The sequence below is a fragment of the Paralichthys olivaceus genome, chromosome 17 (assembly GCF_024713975.1).
Source record: "Paralichthys olivaceus isolate ysfri-2021 chromosome 17, ASM2471397v2, whole genome shotgun sequence".
NCBI classification, from domain to species: domain Eukaryota; kingdom Metazoa; phylum Chordata; class Actinopteri; order Pleuronectiformes; family Paralichthyidae; genus Paralichthys; species Paralichthys olivaceus.
Genome location: NC_091109.1, coordinates 5,105,058 through 5,121,684, shown reverse-complemented (window position 1 = coordinate 5,121,684; position 16,627 = coordinate 5,105,058). Strand labels below are relative to the sequence as shown.

Below are 16,627 nucleotides of genomic sequence, written 5' to 3'. Positions count from 1 at the left end.
CTTGAATAAATCCCTTCAAAACAAATTAAAGTTAAAAAAATATAGAAACCATCAAAAAACTAAATAATCCATCTAAATTTACTGACATTGTAGATACTGTTGAAAAACTAGCTCCACCTCTGTATTTTGTTTTTATTTTGCACTGAGTACTTGTTTTGATTTAATTTTATGAATGTGAACATCTGACAGGTTGATGTGGTTACACATGAATCTGATATTTCTGATTCATGAAAAAAGATATTTCTTTTCTTTTTTTTTTACAGATGTTCATTTGGTGCATTTGGTGACAATGTGGCTTCTTTGTTTGCAGTTAAAACCGAGCCAATGAGCAGCAGCGAAATCATCACCTCAGTAGCAGACACCTCTCTAGACAGCTTCTCAGGATCAGGTGAGTGTCTCTCTCTCTCTCTCTCTCTCTCTCTCTCTCTCTCTCTCTCTCTCTCTCTCTCTCTCTCTCTCTCACACACACACACACACAGCTGCAGAACTGATTAGTGAGAGATGAGCCGAGAGATGGGTGACTGATAAGCCGGGGCCTCAGGAAGTGTCCCTGCAGCTAAAACGCCAATATAGTGTGTGTGTGTGTGTGTGTGTGTGTGTGTGTGTGTGTGTCTGTCTGTGTGTCTGTCTGTGTGTGTGTCTGTGTGTGTGTGAGTTTTAAAGAAAAAGAGACTCTACCTTTCCTTTGTCAGCAGATATATATGCTATGTTTGCTCGTGTGTGTAACACTGCTGGTTCCCATGCCAGCGAGGACTGAATTATGACCTGTAATGCGCTGAGCCTGTCTGTCCGGTGGAGTGACATGGCGTCCCAGTGGCCCTCGCTCTCCACGGGCTGTTACCCTATCGCCCCGTCAGTGCCAGGGTTTTGACACCCTCCTCTCAGCACGGGAACATCAGACAGACACACACACACACTGACATAACATAGTATAATGAGTATAATGAGCATTCTAAGAATTTAAAAAGAAAAAAAATCTCTAATGTGATAATTTTTTAGCTTATTTCTTTTTTCCACTGTGACTGGTATCTATGTCAACCAGCAGCTCCATGTTACGTTTTCTATAAACCTTCATTTATAGCATCACATCCAACCGCGGGTGGTATTATCTTGCTGCTAATTTTCCTGTTTTCCCATCACTGTTTCACTAAGTACTTGATACTTTAACACAAGAAGTGCATAAATCACTGCTACGACTTTTGACTGTGACAGTACTAATGAAATTTAGTAATCTTACACCCCGTATCCTCTGCGGGGGGAAACCCAAAGCTGCGTTCAGAAGAGCAGGTTTTGTCCGGTGGCAGGTGCTGCCGATGTGGGAAAAGTGTTCAATATTAATAACGTGTGTGAGGGTTACAGCATACAGTTACATACAGTTAGCTCTCCCCCGCAACCAAATCCCATATTTTACATGTCATGACCAATTAGACAGATGTTTCGAGACTGTGCCACTCTGCTGCAGCTAAACACCAGGACTGATTGTAGCCACTCTGAAATGTTCCACCTTTTAATTATCTGTACATTTTACTAAAGGTTTTTAATTAATTATGATATTTTAAAAAAATGTAATGCAGATGTTATTTTAAACATAAAATAAGTCAGACTTCCATTGGTTGCTTTTTATTGCAAATGTAGATATATTTTAAATTAATTATGCATACCGTTCAAAAGTGATTGCTTACATTCAAACAAGTAATGGTACTTTTTATTTATAATCATCCACTTGGTGAGGTTCTTGTGTGTTTAATTTTTTTATTTAACTTTTTTCCCAAAATCCATTTTCCAAGTTTTGGATTTGAATATAAATATAGTTTGAAGAAGATGTGTGGGTATAACTGCAGCGTCCAAACACATTTTCCTCTGTGAGTTATTTGCGGCTGAACCTTCACAAGTGAACGGCACCATGGAACCACACAGTCATACGCCTAATGAAGGAATGATTATGCAGTAGCACTCATTACCTGCAATCAGTGATGTCACTTCCAATGCGGTTGTGGCTTGAAAAGCCGAGCAGGGCAGCTGAAGCCACCAGGCTGAGGCTGATTCAAACTGTCCTGTGTGTGTTTACGCAAGGCGGTCGTCATAGCAGCCCAGAAGTATCTCAGAGATGCGCGGATCAGCAGAAAAACCTGATGTTCTTACCTGATTATTTTACTTCATTATTGCTCTCCGGTTTTCAACCTTAAATAAGGTTACCGAAATAAATAGGCTAATGCAATGTAATTACTGTTCCCTTGGAATCCAGAAGTTCTATTGGCAAAAGATAATATTTACCTTATTTCTTAATGTTTAAATATGTGCTTGCCTCTTTTCTTTTCAACTCTCCTCAGCCATTGGAACCAGTGGCTTCAGCCCAAGACAAACTCACCAGTTCTCTCCGCAGATTTATCCTTCCAAGTAAGACTCCTTTTATTTTTGTTTAAAAAATAAGCAGCATCCAACTTCATTTGGATCTTTAATTAGATCCTCCTGTCAGATCTGGGGGGGCTCTCCACTCGCTTTGTTTGCCGGGATGTCTGCAGCTTGCGCACCCTGAAATCTGTTGTAATTATCCTCTTGCAAAAATTTCCTTTGCCATTTGTTGTTCTTTCACCATGTATATGAGCCGCACGATGCTATCTGTCTCACAGTTTGGCTCTGTGTTTGGAGTGAGGTCGCACAATCACATGGAATTTGTCAGTTAGCAAAAGTGTGTGTGTTTCCCATCTCACTTTTGTCTTTTGTTTCTTTTCTCAAATAGCAGAACATATCCGCATATTCTTCCTACCCCTTCATCCCAAAATATGGCTGCGTATGGGCAGACGCAGTACACCACAGGAATGCAGCAGGCCGCAGCTTATGCTAGCTACCCCCAGCCTGGCCAGCCGTATGGCATCCCAGCTTATGGTAAGATTTCTCTAACACGACTCATAACCTCCTCTCTTCTTGCTAAACATGCCTGCTAACAATTTTAGTGTTCTGTAAACTGAATGCTTGCACAGAAAGAGAAATGCCCTGCGAAATAGTTTTCCTTCCTTAAGGTCAGGACCAGGACTTTGCACATGATAAACCATGTTCCCACAGATCCTCTAAGAGCAGGAGAGATGCTGAGCTCTTGTTTAGTGCCTGCATGTTCTCGTCCATTGCAATAAAACGGAATTTGCTTGTCAAGCTGTTCAGATAGATCTGAAAGATTAGTGATATAAATCTGAAAACAAAAACTGGTTTCCTCTGGCACTGCAAGAGAAAGCACAGAGTGGATGCCTCACTGTGGGCTTTATTTGTCCAAAGTCTTTGGAGTGTTTTGACCCAAAAAGACTCTGCAATATGTGGAGGAATTTACACTGTTTATTTGAATGGAGCCCTGCAACCTACCGTTGCACAGAAACTGCATCGTGACTGATTCAATGTAAGCAGTGGCCGGTTTAGCTCAGAAAAACAAGCAAAATGTTTTATTACTTGTGCATCTGTGCACTGGTGATTTATCTTACATGGTAATAATAATTGCAATGATGAAAACATAAAATCAGACACAGTCCAAACATAGACAAATTTGCAGTTTGACAGCACTCAGTAAAAGAAAGTATTTGTTAACAACTGAAGACGGTAAAAATGAGATAACCAGCGCTCGTCCATTGCGATTAGCGTGTAATGCCAACAGACCAACAGTCCAGTGTAATTTAAAACTATGTTGATTGTTGTTTGTGCATCAAACCGATCTGGTGTCACTAACTGATTTAGGTCCATTGTGGGCAGGCATAAAGACGGAGGGGGGCCTGAGCCAGTCCCAGTCCCCTGGACAGACGGGCTTCCTCAGCTACGGCTCTGGCTTCACCACGCCGCAGACAGGGCAAGCCCCCTACAGCTACCAGATGCAGGGTGAGAATCCTTCATCGTTTTTTCTGTGCATGCTCACAAGTCATTGCTGGTGTCGGAATGCAGCATGAAATACCATCACTATCTCGTAAAATTCACAAGTTTAAAATTATAACATGTTTGCAACTAAATAGCAGAAATGGCTTGAACATCGTGATTGTTCTATAAAAACTTCAAAGCAGTTTTTTAAATTTACCACTGATCTAAAAAATACTCTGCGGGGCTGGGAATCTGGTTTCTAGTGTTTTTTTTTCTTTCTGTTTTTGTTTGTGTTTTCTCTTTTCGCTTAGCCTCTCTGTCTTTCTATTCTCATCCTTTCAACCTCATGTTCAAAGTTCATCTACTCCATCCTTAAGCACCGATTTGTGTAATTTCATTGTCCGCCATGTGTTCCGCGATAAAGTTTATTCTGCTCTTTCAAAAAGATGAGAGACTGCAGGTCTCTGTCCCTGATTTAATAGCATGCAGAGGCAGACTGATTCACAACACGGCCCTCGCTTTCACCCCAGAAGATGGTTGCATCCCAGCAGTCGTTATGTGCAGCCGCAAAGGCCGCCTGCCTCTCTTCTCCTCTTAAAAGAATCAACACAGATGGAAAAATGGCAGGCGCTTAGGAGGCACCAGCCATGTCCCCACTCCCCAGCCTTTGTTTTTTCTCTCCCTGTGATCATATTTGTATTTGTTTAAGAGCTGAGACCATCGAGATTTATGGCCTTGAAACCGATAAAAATGAGTTGTTGCGCCTGCACTCCCCCACTTCTGCTCTTTCTGTCCAGTCTTTCAGCTAGTTTAAGTGCAGATCAGGCCTCCTGCCATGTTCTGTTTGTGTTCTTCTCAGTTTGTATTGGTTCAAAATCTCATTGCATTTCCCTGACACCACCTGCACCAGGCAATGACAGTTAGTCAACGTGGAGCAAAAGTCTTTTCTCCTGTAATATCCAGCGTGTGACAGTGGAAACATCCCCACATGTTGTTGAAAATCCTCCAAAGCATCCCACAATAAATAACGCCAGCTCAGCAGCAGATGTGGCACGGGGAAGCCTCTTTTCCACGCCTCTTAACCAAATACAGCCGGCCACAGCCAGAGTTTGCAGCGTGCATCGGAGCCCCTGTAAAAGGAGAGGCAGAGAGACAGAGAGGCAGAGAGAGAGGGAGAAAGAACAGGAACAAGAGACGGAGCATGTGCGGCAGAATGCACAAGCTGCTATCCTGCCTTTAGTGGTTTAACTCACGATGACAGTATTATGTGCCCATTCATCTTCTAAGTATTATGCTCTTACTCTGTCTCTCTCTTTCCCTCAGTCTATCTCCGTCGCTCCCTCACTCTCTCCTGCTATCTCTGGCTATCGGATGCCCCACGTAGCTTTAAGTGCGTTTGTAATTGACAGCCATGTTAGATGACAGATTGACCACTATTTGGGCTCTGGCCTCTCTAACTGTGGCTCTGGCCCTCTGCCACACCATTGTCATTACTCTCTCTTTTCTATTGATCTGCCCTGGCTGAGGTGCCTCAGGCCTGGGTGTCCCAACCAAAAAACTATTTTTTTTCCCACACGTGATACTCCCCCTCTCCCTGTCTGTGCCCCTGCCACCAGCCTGTAGCCAGCTGTCGAGGCAGAGGACGATTAGATTAATGCTTTTGCTCCATGCTTTCGTGTCCGATGCCATGGAGCTTTGTGTGGGTGCTCAAGTCGTGGCCCAAAATCGTAAAAAGGGTGCAAGTGCATATTTGTGCTCCCCGTTTTTTTGCGATTATTGGAATTTATGGAGTGTATCTCAAAGATGGTCGTAAAAAGTCTAAGACATCAGAGGTGTGCAAAATAACTGTTGGTGGAAGCGAGCAGATGCTAATTAGGTGAATAATTGGATTCCAGTGTTCTGTCCCAGTGGCCGTGCAAGCTGAAGAAGCTGAAGCCTTGGTTGCTGTTTTAAAAAGGAGAGCCCCATCTGGACTTGATAGCCTATTCCCAAGTGGGGCATACAAACTTCTGCTACAAATATTGTGCACTGATGATAGACATAGCCCACGGCTAGGGGACTGATCAAGCAAAGCAAATGGACTTCCAATTGTGGAGCCAGAAGGCAGGAGGGAAGGTGGAGAGGAGGGAGGGATGATGTCTGGTCTTGAGTGAGTGAACTAACCGGAGCAGGACAGGGGGAGGGAGAGAAAACATGGCCCCCGAGGGAACCAAGACCTTCTCTCTCCCCCTGCCATAACCTGCACCACCACTCCCCAACAGCACAGGCTCATTCTCACTCGGCTAGCAGGGGTCCCCTCGGCTTTTATGTGGCTCCTTGTTCTCCTCAGAGTAACCCTCAATCCCTGCCAGCGAGAGCTTTTATGACTGTTTGAACTGTGCATTAGGCTAATTTGTTGTCCTTCACAGCATTACTGCTCCTTTTCTCTGTCTTTTTGTTCTGTTCTGGACTTTCACTTGATGTTGAACTTTCTGCGGAGAATGCAGAATTTAAAAAAAAGTTCCCCCGCAGGCCGTGAAATATCAAACAAAACAACAGAGGGAGAGAACGTTTCTGAGGCCGGGGTGAAAACCTTGGTAAAAATCTGCTGTGTGTTTGTAATTGCTGGAAGCAGAGAGTGAGGAACTGGACAAATAATTAGTGGATCCTGGTAATCCTGGGAGCTCACGAAGTGTTTGTTTCTCTATATTAGCCACAGTTCTAGGTGCTGAGCTGACTGACAGGGCAAAACACTGCACTACATCTTATTTTTTCCGTGCTTTCATCCATATGTTACCCTTCATGTCCCCCATGCGCCTCCACCCCCATTTCCCTGATCTGTTCCCCCCCGCCCTGAAAGCTGCTTCACGTTTGTCACGGTGTGGGAGGGCCCTCCTGATGGGGCCAATGACCAGAGGATGAAAGGGACTCACTGTGTTTGTCTCTGGGAACAAAGGTGTAATTACGCCCCCATTTAGGAACAGTAAATTTATCTCTCCCCTTCGTTTTCACTGAATAGTTTCTGGCTGCAGGAGGATCACTGTGGTGATAAGTGAAAAAGCTGTTTAAAGCAGTGGTAGTGATTAATGTCTCCGGCAGACATATGGAGTGACTGTGTATGGACAGAAAGGAGTAATAAAGCCCAGGGGTCGTATTTGTAAAGGTTGTTAGAGCTGTTATGACACAGATGTTTCTTTAATACACTATTTGTATGAAAATCTGTGAAACTCAAGCACCTATTACAACTGTAAAGTCAACAATTTCCCAGAACATATTGTTCAAATGCATGGTTCTATATTACATTATTAACATACAGAATAAAATGGGTATTCTTGGCTCCTCAAGTAATCAAACACTAATTGCAATCAGGATTTTGGCTTTCACAATTAATTCGATTTAAGTTGATGCAATGTATATATGTGTCAAATTCTCTGAGCAATCACAGGCATTTGTTCAGAGAACTTTGATTAGCTCTTCGTTTTTTACAAACGTGGTTGTGGCTGCACAGGCAGCTCCTGCTTCAACAGCAAGCTGCATTTTCTTTTTGTTTAATTATTGCAATTTTAAAGCAACTTTTAGGCATAGATATAAAGAGTGCAATGTACAAATCAAAATGTGAGGGGCTTTTGTCAAATTAAAGTTTAACTAAATTATTGTCAGAGATTGTAGAATTGGAATTTCTGCATGGTTTTAAAAACTCTGAAATTTAATCACCTGAATCTTTAGCCTTAAAAAAGTCGTAAATACATTAAAATAGAAAGGACTTGGTCTTAAATACCTTAGAGTAGGTCTTTAGTCTTAGGAGGTTTTCTTGTGGCGTACATAGTTTTATTTAATTCATGAAGAATTGTGAATTGTGAGGTCTTAAATTTCATTCATTACTGTCTTAAAAAACCTCTTTAAATTAACTTTAACTTAATCTGCAGAAACCCTGTGAATAAGTATGAGTTATGATATTAAGAAGAAGCAAAATAATAAAGATCATTTGAGCCTGTCCTCTGTAAGCTGCTCCTGCTGTTCTCTGGCCTGACATGACAGTGCAGGTGGATGGTCACTAAGGACAGAAGTCATGCCCCTCATGTTATGTGTATTATAAAGCCATTAGATGCTATCAGCTCCTATGAAAGAGTTCATTTCCCTGGTGGACCATCATTTGAGCAAGTGTAAAGAGGGACATACATATTTACTGAGGTTGAGGTGACTCACTGTGACCTCAACAGTCCTTTCAGAATGTATTTCTGTCTCACCGCGCTGCTCCTGTATTTCCCATTTCCACCCCGCACTTAGGCTAACCTCCAGTAGCTCGCACACAACAGCCGCATGTCTTCCCCACACTGTGTGAGCTCGGGCGGCTTCTGTCCGTCCCTCACCCTTTTCCGCCCTCCCCCACGTCATTCATCGTGGCCTGATCCAATCACTGATAACAAAGGAAGAGGAGAAAGATAAGGTCACTGCTGGGAGCTCCCTCAGGCCTCCCTCTGTTCACCACCTCACAGAGCTGTTTCACAAAAGACTAATCTTTGTTTCCCCCCAACAATGTGTTGTTTCATGTCTGTCACTGCACTGCTTTTAATATAATATGTTGATGACTCACACTTCTGTTATGTGTGCCTTTAAAGGTGGTACTTTCACAACAACTTCAGGATTGTATGCAGGAAACAACTCCCTGACCAACTCGACCGGCTTCAACAGCACACAACAGGTAGCGGTGAACTTCTCCCCCTCTGTTCCATTTCTCTGATCTGGTATCAGTTTATATAAGTTTGAATTGCAGACTCCACTCTTCCCCAGCCTGGAAATCTTTATGAAACATGCACACTCAATATGTTACATTTCATCCGTGACACATTCGAAACATAAATCACTCAGGATGTCAGAGGCTTTATATGTAGAATCACCTATTGTGCCTTCTTCCCACACATATGTATTATGCCACAGAGGAAAAGAATAAGAAAAAAAGAAAAAGACAGATCATGGTCCAGATGTAGGACAGAACAGACATGTGTTTGCATTTATGTTTTGGAATCTGCCCTGTAAAGTAGCAACACCGGTGCAGGGCATATCTCGCATTACTCTGCCAAATCTCCTGCTTCTCCACCTCAACTCTGCTACCCTTTGTCTCTCTCTGCCTAAAGTCCTTCCATCACACATCACCATGTGCCTATCACCATCTTTTCTCTCATCTCTCTGCACCAGTGACAGCCACGACAGAGGGTCGTCCATTTGTCTTCCTGTCCATCCCTTTCTCATGAATGTGATATCTCACCTCACACCTGGAGGAATTTCTTCCAATTTGGCACAAAACCCAGACTTAAAGTTGAATTGAATAGGTTTTGGGGGTTAAAGGTCAAGGTTCCTGTGACCTCACGTCTGCCTCATTCTTGTGAACGTGAATTATCAATTACGTCTGGAGGGAATTGAGTTATGTCTGACACAAATGTCTACTTGGACTCCAAGATAAACTGATTAGAACTTGTTGGTCAAAGGTCAAGGTCACTCTGACGAAGAAAAATCCATGATTTGGCCATAGCCCATAATTCATTTGATCATTATTACAAAATACACCTAAAACCTTTTTAATACTTTCTTAACTTAACTACAGGTTGTCTATTTGTCCCACTGATGATTAGAATTTAGCGGTCAAAACTCAATAATACACTTTAGTAAATTCCTTAAAAGTCTTCAGTATATCATAGGAGTCTGAACAGACATGGATGTAAAATGCAACTTGAGCTGGTTAGCGGAGGCGTACAACTGCAGGGTAGTAAATCTATTCTCCCCTTGCCTTATCTTTGTCCAAATGTAACCCACCACTTCCCTTTTCCCTCTTTCTCCTCAGGAATACCCGAGTTATCCGGCCTTTGGCCAGGGCCAGTATGCTCAGTATTATAACAGTTCCCCCTACACTTCACCCTACATGACAAGTAACAACACCAGTCCCAGCACACCCTCCACCACCACCACCTATACCCTCCAGGAGCCGCCCACTGGCATCACTAGCCAGGCGCTCACAGACAACTCTGCAGGTATCACAGACAACTCTGCAGGTAAGGATCATAACGAAAGTGTCCTCACTAAAATATCCTAACTCAGAGGCAAAGACGATTCATAAAGAAGAAATGGTTTCATCATATAAAGCTCAGACTGAATGATGAAGAATTTAGAATGATTTCATGTGACATTAATGCATCATCTGGCTCTACAGTTCAGATTGCCTCTTTACAAGTCACTCACACATTCATGATTGATTTTAAAATTGTCATTAATCAACGCCAAGTACACAGCACTTTAACTAAGCTGAGTTTCAGACACACACATCCAATTTAAATGCATTACATCTTTGCTTTCTCTAGTTGGCATGTACTCTGTTACCTCTTGTTTCTTAATCATTATGGAGCACAATGGGTTTTATAATACGCTCTGCGACTGATTTATGATGCATGTTACCTGTGTACCTGCTTAATCCCTAAATAATGTCTCAGGAAGCTGTCCGTCCTGCATCAAGACAAATAGTCACTCAAACATTTTATGCTAAAAGCGAAACAATCGCTCATCTTTGATTCGCTCTTTTTATGCTCTCCTCCTTCCTTCTTTCCTTCCTTCCAGGAGAGTACAGTACCATCCACAGTCCATCAACCCCCATTAAAGATTCAGATTCGGATCGATTGCGCCGGGCCTCAGATGGAAAGTCACGTGGCCGGGGGAGAAGGAACAACAACCCATCACCGCCGCCCGACTCTGACCTTGAGGTAGGGTGAGCCCGCTACCTTGGCGACAGACTGCCTCGCCCTGTCTGAGGCACGCGGACACTAATCCACTTACTATATGGCTGCCACACCAGCTTTAACACTTGACTGGCATGAAGACTTAAATATTTGATTCCTTAACAATCTCTGCATTATTAATGCATTGTGGAATATATGACATCACTAAACACATATCTTATATAAAGTTCTCACATATACCTCATGATTACATAATGAAGCATGTGAATAATTGAGTCATCATTGAAGTGAATAATATATATTTTATAGTCATCAAAGGCTGGACTCTAGCTGTGACTAACAATGGTTACGACTGCACCATTAAACACTTTGATAGTGACCATATGTCAAAATAAACTCCTGGTAATTCAGGAGGCTCTTCATTAATATGATATGAATTTGAACAAGGTTAATAGCGCCCATTACAGTGCTGACATCATGGCATGTTAACATATCTAGTTAATTAGTTTGTCACTATTGATTACTCTAATGTAAAGGGCAGAGGCCGGAAAGCATGCGGAGGGGTGAGGGGAGGAGTGTTGTGGTGACCAACCCAAGCAAATGGATCTCAGTCCCTATGGCGCACAAATACACGCTCCTGGCCTATTGACCAGGAGGATCACCTTGCAGTCCTACAGAGTGCACCATTGATTTTGCCTCTTTTCTCTCTGTTTTTCTTTGTTTCTTTCCCTCTGCCTCCATCTCTCCAGCGAGTTTTCATCTGGGACCTGGATGAAACAATCATCGTTTTCCATTCCTTGCTTACGGGTTCTTACGCCAACAGATATGGACGGGTGAGTGACATCAGACTGTGGCAGTAGTGATTCACGTTATCAGCAAAACACATAAATATTAAAAGGAAAAGAAAAACACAGGATCAGAATAGGGGGAAATGGCCATTTGGAGGAGGATAGATTTCACTGTGCCAGTGTGCAGATAATTATTTCTTTTTTTTAAATAGGTCCAATAAGGCTTGGCAAGTATTTGACTGCTCTTTGCAGCTGTTGGAGCTATGCGTGGCTGGTCGGGGCTCGGCTGTAGGGCCTCACAACAGTTGCACCCAGGATGTCTATTGACACATCTTAAGTGTTCCTTTCTCCTTCAGAAATGCCACATTGTTAGTTTAATTAAGTGCTTCTCAATCCATCGCTTTCAGGCAGGGGTCTCCCCAGAGACCCTAGCAAGAGAGGGGAGCCCACCAAATGTAATTTAGACAAACTCACTATACACACATACATACACACACACATGCACACACACTTCTATATGTGTGTGTGTTTAATTGAAGGGTCATTCTCTGTCCCATGTCACTGTGTATGCTCATTAAACGAAGTTTGCTTCTCAAGGCTTTGCGATTTGTTGTTACATGTAAATTGCTTCTCTAAATTTAAACTTTCAAAACAAACAATTTGGGAAATACAGCAGATTCTTATTCTCATGGTTTTGTTGAGGTCATGAGTTCTATACAGCTCACTATGTGCTCTGATTTTCCCATTTTGATTTAGCCCACATGAGGAAAAAAAACCGCTGTCGAATCTTGACATCAATTCAACACAAATACTGGTTTAAAAATGATAAATGAAAGTACGTATCGTAGATTTTTGCGTAAATGTAGCATTTCTAATCACCACCAGTTGTTTTGTCTCTGCATGTGTCTGGTTGTGAAACGGAAAATGATATATTGCTCCTCATATGTCAGACAGCTTAGTGTCTGCGGCCCATGCTCTGTGCCTTTGTTCTGGTATGAGGGGGTGTTTGATGGGGGCAGTGTTTTGTTTTTGGGGTGAAAGAGGGCTGCCCCGCGACCCTCCACTGTTTATTTACTTTATTCTCAGGCCTGCATACTGGGTAAAGAGAGAGCTAAGGCTTAAGGAGCTGCGGCTTGGTGACGAGGGACTCTTCAACCACACACACATACATATGAACACACACACTTGCATACACAGGGTCTCCAGTGTGCTCCTCTGAAACAGGAAACACTCCTGACTCCATAAGGGCCCATTCCATCAGAGCTCAGCTATAGGATGTGACAGCCGCTAGAGTCTCTCTCACTTCGCTTTCTCTTTTGTTCCCTGTTTTTCCTCCACTGCTGCAGATTTCAGCAGTTTTTTGACTAAAGTTTTCTCTCCTCTCGTGCTCCGACCTGCCGACGTTAACCCAACAAAGCGATATTAAAAGGGAAGACATGCTTACTCACAGAGACCACAGAGCACACCACCTCAAAGCCTATCAGAAACACAGATCTGTAAACTACCAATGCGTAAAGACCAACTTTCCTCCCCTTCCACCCATTCAGCACCACCCCACCTCTTCCTCTTCTCCTCCCTCTTGTCTGTCAGTCATGCCATCCCATCTTAGCAGCATAAACAAAAAAGTTACTAAATATTTTTCCCTCCTTGCTGCTCCGAGCTCACTATAAATAGATGTGTATCTGAGTGAGGGCACATCAACACTTTCTCTCTCTCACTGTGACCTCCCACCCTCCCTCTCTCTCTCTCTCTCTCTCTCTCCCTCATACACACATAAACACACTGCTGTTCTTATCAGCTCTTTTAATTGGCATCAAGGCAGCTCACCCCCATAAAGCTGATGGCTGAGGCCAGCTGTACCGATATTGGGCTGGACAGAGCTGGAGCTTAAAATGGGGTGGGGATGGTGGGGGTGTTATTGGTAGGGAGGTACTTGGCGCCCCTGCGGATGGCACTGACATCTCGGGACAGGTGGTGCCGGAGCAATGACAGCAGCAGCACTTTGGCCTTCTGGCCTGCTTGTATTCTTAACTCCCTCACTGACTGATTGTTTAGATTTAATTGGAAAGGATTCACTCAGGCGGGAGAAGTCCGCCTTTTTCCCACCAAAGCTTCCCCGAGAGCTTCCAAAGAGTTCGAGCAGAGGGAGCTGGCAGCCGGTTGATGTGGGCGGCTAATTATTTGTTATGAATTCTGACTGAAAGTTTGATTCGATCTGGGAGTTTGAGAGGCGCAAGGAAGCCTCCAGAAGTGGGGGATTGTGCTCTACTTGTGTGGTTTGCCCTCTGTCATTAGTGAAAACATAAGCATTGTGGGGTGTGACAGCTAATCAGCAGAAAGCTCAGGTGAGTCTTCAGGTGGTTTAGCTCGGTAATCCCTGCTCCTGGTGCTGCCTGGCCCGTCTTTAAAGTAGCCTCCAGCAGCTGCAGAAAATCCTCCTCCACAGCCGGCTTTTCTCAGTCTTCATCCTTTGCTGAAGACAATTTGCTGATAAGAGATTGAAGATAAAAAATCAATTTGCACTTCTCTTCTCTTAAGTAATTAATTTTCATATATTCTATGTTGTGTTTTCCCCGAACTGACACTAAATAATTGTGAATTTTCTAAGTAAAGGTCTTTAAGCAATTTTTCAACATGAAAAATAGTAACATGAGGATTTTTGTGAGGCTGCATCAATGACGTTTTGCCTGATCATTATGTTTTTAAAGGGAAAAATCTCACACGCACTGTCACAGGCTCATTAACTATTTACAGTGTAGTTCACTCCTCTCTGGGTATCATTTTACAGACAGTGAAACCATATCACCATAACTGCACGTGTCATGTTACTGACAGAGATCAGGATTTGGGGGGAAATAAATTACAGTTGTGCAAAATCCATTGTCCAGTGTTTATTTTACATTTCAATTCTTTTTTATTTTCACAAATTCAGCGCGGCTGTCGATGATGTAAATAAATTCTAGGCAGAGACAGAAATATTTTATCAGCTACAGAGCAATCAAATGATGCATCAGCACAACTATGTGGAGAATAGGTGATTTACAATCAAGCTGTTTTTCACTGCGTTCACTCAAGTCTGTGGCATTTCTAATGACTATTTTGGTCCCTTTCAAAGAGTCTGAAACAGAGGTTGAAACTTTCTGGTTGCAGCTAATGTCTTGTTTCATGAAGAGGAATATGCACGAAAAAGGAAACTGAATTTATTTCAATTAATTTTCTTTTTTTCTATTTTTCAGGACCCACCGACCTCTGTATCATTAGGCCTGAGGATGGAAGAAATGATCTTCAACTTGGCTGACACACACTTATTCTTTAACGACTTAGAGGTGGGTCTATGTGTGTTTTGTGTTTTTTATTCTGCACTAATGCCTTCTGATCACCTTTGGGGAACGTTTGTGGCCAAACAGGAGGGTTCATTAAGATTTTAGTAAAATCAGCAACAGTTGTTTCATGGTGTGGAGCCTGTCTCTCAGTTATCAGTCCCATAGTGATGAAGTATTACCTCGGAGCCCAAGGGACACCATGAATTTTACATGTGCTGTCAGTCTCTGTCGTTCCTGGGTCACCAGCCCTGCCCCCACCTCCACCTCCTTCCTACTCCCATAGCGGCTAGCGCAATTTGTCAAGCTCTTGTGTATCTGTGGCCACGCTGTCTGTGTGTCATGCTGTGTGCTTGGTGTCGCTGTCCACATACACCACAGACCCGGTCGCACACAGCATGAAATCCCCTGCCGGCGTCTACCCTCCCACGCCTCTTTACCCCCCTGATTCACGTACGCCTAGTGTAAAATCTGCCCCTGGGGCACAGGAATAGAGGGATCAAGGGTAGGGAGATGTGTGTGTGTGTGCTTGTGATGGGTGTCTGTGTCTGGGGAGCAGAGGGTCAGAGATGTCAATAGGCTCAGACTGTCTGTACAGAGATGTGAGAGCCACATTTGTTCGTTTATATGTGAAATACACCCGCTACCCTCTGTCCAGATCAAGACGTAAAACCCAGCTCATTCTCCGTCATCACATTTTTGCAATAAACAAAGCAATTCATCTTCATGATAATTTTTTTCTCAACACTTGCTCTGTCCAATTCTCTGTCTTATGATTTTCCTGAGTTTTTGTTTGCTTGATTTTTGTCCCTGCTTCTATGTCACTTTTCTCCCAGTGAATCTGATCCCACCGACCCAGCGCTTTTCCTCAGTGTCCTGTTTTGCGTTGACCTCACAGTAGAGGAAATGTTTTGTTTGATACTTAAGTGTGAAGAGATCTGTGGCCTGTCTGCCAAGTCTCATTACTCACCACCATGTTTGGCTTTGTTACATGAAGCAAACCCGAGGAGGAGGAGGAAAAAAACGGGAGACACACAGAGAGAAAATGTTCGTACTCCCCAGACAGACGTGTGACTGAGATTCCAAACGCAGTCATCATGATCAAAGTTAATTGTCTGCAATTGGCTGGTTAAATATTTCCTTATGCCCTCGCCATGTAGAATCCATTTCTAGCTGCACTTTATTTAATAGATGTGCCCCAATCATTTGAAAAAAGAAATGGCAGTTTGAGACAACACTTAAATGTGGTTTTGCTCAACATCTGTCCTGTGTTTTGATTTCTTTTCATGTGTGATGAAACTGTTCACAGATGAATTGGCAGCTTGGACTGCTTGTAAAATTATTAAAAAATGTAGCACATCTATTTCTTCTGCTCTATCTCAGAAACCAAATTATTACAGTTTGTTTTGACACCTAAAAGCTATAGATCTTTTTCCTTCATTATAGCTGTTTTCAGACATGAACACCAGAGAATGTCCACAAAATTGGCTCTGGACTTTTTTTGGAGTTTGTCTTACACATATGAAAAACGTAGCAGGAGATTGTTCTAGTCAGATGTGTTCACAACGACAGGAAACTCCTGCAACATTCAGGTGAGGGGAGGCGCCTGTGTAGAGCATGCACAAGGCCGGACATGGCATTGGGTGTTTTCCATTAATCACAAGAAGCTCTAGACATTTTCTACGTGCATGGCACCACTTTTTCGTCCTGAGATAGTTGTGGTTATATTTTTTCTTAGAGTTTTGCTTTATTCTCACCTGGGTTCACTCGGGCATGATACCAGGAGGCCGGCAGGAAAAGTTTCGGAATATGTCTCGGACATTTGCGTTCTCACATACAATCCTTCAGGAAAATTTCAGGAAAGTGTCTAAAGCTCATGTCTGAAAGCAGCTTATGACTGAAGTGCTGCCAGAATGGTCTTTAAATAGTGCGACGTAAAGACTTAACTCTCTGCAGACACTGCAGTGATCGCCGTTAACAG

The 16,627-nt window shown here is 43.0% G+C and overlaps 1 protein-coding gene across 15 annotated transcripts in view; it reads left to right on the top strand.

The window, feature by feature from the left end:
* eya1 (EYA transcriptional coactivator and phosphatase 1) overlaps positions 1-16,627 on the top strand; it is a 63,840-nt gene that overhangs the window by 32,681 nt on the left and 14,532 nt on the right. For 9 of the 15 annotated variants that reach the window (XM_069512021.1, XM_069512018.1, XM_069512017.1 and 6 more), the window contains 9 exons: positions 311-388; positions 2,331-2,397; positions 2,741-2,886; positions 3,721-3,858; positions 8,433-8,515; positions 9,653-9,860; positions 10,420-10,562; positions 11,288-11,371; positions 14,563-14,652. In XM_069512021.1, coding sequence (XP_069368122.1) covers positions 311-388; positions 2,331-2,397; positions 2,741-2,886; positions 3,721-3,858; positions 8,433-8,515; positions 9,653-9,860; positions 10,420-10,562; positions 11,288-11,371; positions 14,563-14,652 — 1,037 coding nt within the window. The remainder of the gene's footprint in view (positions 1-310; positions 389-2,330; positions 2,398-2,740; positions 2,887-3,720; positions 3,859-8,432; positions 8,516-9,652; positions 9,861-10,419; positions 10,563-11,287; positions 11,372-14,562; positions 14,653-16,627) is intronic. The other 6 variants (XM_069512025.1, XM_069512028.1, XM_069512023.1 and 3 more) reach the window with 3 other exon arrangements.